General features: G+C 44.6%; 1 protein-coding gene across 1 annotated transcript in view; it reads right to left on the reverse strand.

Annotated features, from left to right (window-relative positions):
• Nucleotides 1-1,905: 1,905 nt before the first annotated feature.
• LOC121861367 (hillarin-like) overlaps nucleotides 1,906-2,028 on the reverse strand; it is a 15,848-nt gene continuing 15,725 nt past the window's right edge. Inside the window, exon 3 of the mRNA XM_042359016.1 lies at nucleotides 1,906-2,010. Coding sequence (XP_042214950.1) covers nucleotides 1,906-2,010 — 105 coding nt within the window. The remainder of the gene's footprint in view (nucleotides 2,011-2,028) is intronic.

The following is a 2,028-nucleotide window of genomic DNA, read 5'->3' on the forward strand; positions in this document are numbered from 1 at the left end:
AAAGTGTGATGAATACAGTGTTTTCCGTGTACAGAGACTTAGTGTTGAGTCTCACGGGGCGTCAGGCTAATGTGGCTCATATTTCACCAACAGTGTTTGAAGTAACTCAACATCTTTATTCCGCAAGGTTGAGAATAAATAGCAACCTAATTTAAGTTTAGTTATGTAATGATAGTGAATGAAGTCTTGACTGACACCTGTGTTACCATGTATGAACTAATTTACATAAAGTTATAACAATAAAACCAAAAAGTTTGCAATAGCAAAATGTCCTAGTGCGTCTTCACCACCTGACGATTATCCTGTGTGTGTGTGTGTGTGTGTGTGTGTGTGTGTGTGTGTGTGTGTGTGTGTGTGTGTGTGTGTGTGTGTGTGTGTGTGTGTGTGTGTGTGTGTGTGTGTGTGTGTGTGTGTGTGTGTGTGTGTGTGTGTGTGTGTGTGTGTGTGTGTGTGTGTGTGTGTGTGTGTTGTGTGTGTGTGTGTGTGTGTGTGTGTGTGTGTGTGTGTGTGTGTGTGTGTGTGTGTGTGTGTGTGTGTGTGTGTGTGTGTGTGTGTGTGTGTGTGTGTGTGTGTGTGTGTGTTGTGTGTGTGTGTGTGTGTGTGTGTGTGTGTGTGTCTTCACCATCAGAAGGTGTAATATGAGGAGACAGGAAGCAGGACTATGGTCACGTACATGAAAACAACTACGATTCCCAGCACACTGTATGTGTGTGTGTGTGTATATGTTCCAACACACACACACAAAGAAAGACCACGTGTGTATACTTGTTCTGACTTATACATCCACACACACAAAACAATTTCACTAAAGATTACGCAAGAAAACACAATGGTTTAGTTGTACTTGATTAACAACTCATAATTGTTTGTTCTTCAGTTCGTTGTGTTTTGTTGTTTTTGAGGTTGTAAAGCTATGTGAGTTGTGTTGTTATGTAGGGTTATAGTTATGTCGTAAGAAGACTCCTCCTGTGTTATTCCTTCTCTCACCACCAACATTTACCACCTCTTCCCTCCTTTCCTTCCTTCACTCACTCCAACACACCACCACCACCACCACTACCTCCACCAGTAACCATCTTCCTCCTTCCTCCTCCCTCCAACACTCACCACTACCACTCATTTCACCTAACCATCTCCAACACTCCTCCCTCACGCACCACCACATCCAGCACTTCTCTCTCTACACTTCATCACACCACCACTATCTTCACTATTCATCTCCTCAGCATCAGTATGATGAACCATATGAGAACGTTGTTCACGGTGTGGCCAGACTGTGTACCAGGACCGATGGGCCACCAAGGACTTTAGCTTCTTCCACACTGGTTGCTTCAGTGCCAGGTCTGCACCCGCCACCTCAAGACTGCAACAACCAGGACGACCAGGTGAGTAGAGAGAGAGAGAGAGAGAGGGAGGAGAGAGAGAGAGAGAGAGAGAGGTGGCAAGTCTGATCAACAATATTCACACGACGCAACACCTGACCTGATGTACTGTATTCAGTGTAAGACCCTGTTGTAGAGGTTGGGTGAGGAGAGGGGGGGAATGGGGGGCTGGGGGAAGGATCTGAAGTATTGAGGTGAGGGAGGTGGAGGAGGAGTACCTGTCTCGTTTTTCTCATTTTAGTGTTCCCCCCCACCACATTATCTTAATGCCTGGCTCACTGACACAGCGAGAGTTAGGTAGATGGGTTGGAGGGGAGAGAGAGAGAGAGAGAGAGAGAGAGAGAGAGATGCTTGGGTGAAGGATGGATGAATAATCTGTATACACACAATGTAGAGTACTGTGTGAACATTATGAGACCACAGATGATAGTTATTGTGGCATGTATTTACTTTTGGTATATAGTTTAATATAAGTATCCAATGTGTATTTATTTTTCTTGCGTATTTTGATTATGTTGTTCGGTTACCAAATGTAGTGGTGAAGCTGCACAGAGCCACGCATATCACCTCCGGACATGAGTTGTTTGTAGCATTTGGGGAAGTCATCAGACCTATCAGCAATACGTAACTGAAACGAAGCACTGAA

The sequence above is a fragment of the Homarus americanus genome, unplaced genomic scaffold, assembly GCF_018991925.1.
Source record: "Homarus americanus isolate GMGI-L3 unplaced genomic scaffold, GMGI_Hamer_2.0 scaffold24260, whole genome shotgun sequence".
Lineage (NCBI taxonomy): Eukaryota > Metazoa > Arthropoda > Malacostraca > Decapoda > Nephropidae > Homarus > Homarus americanus.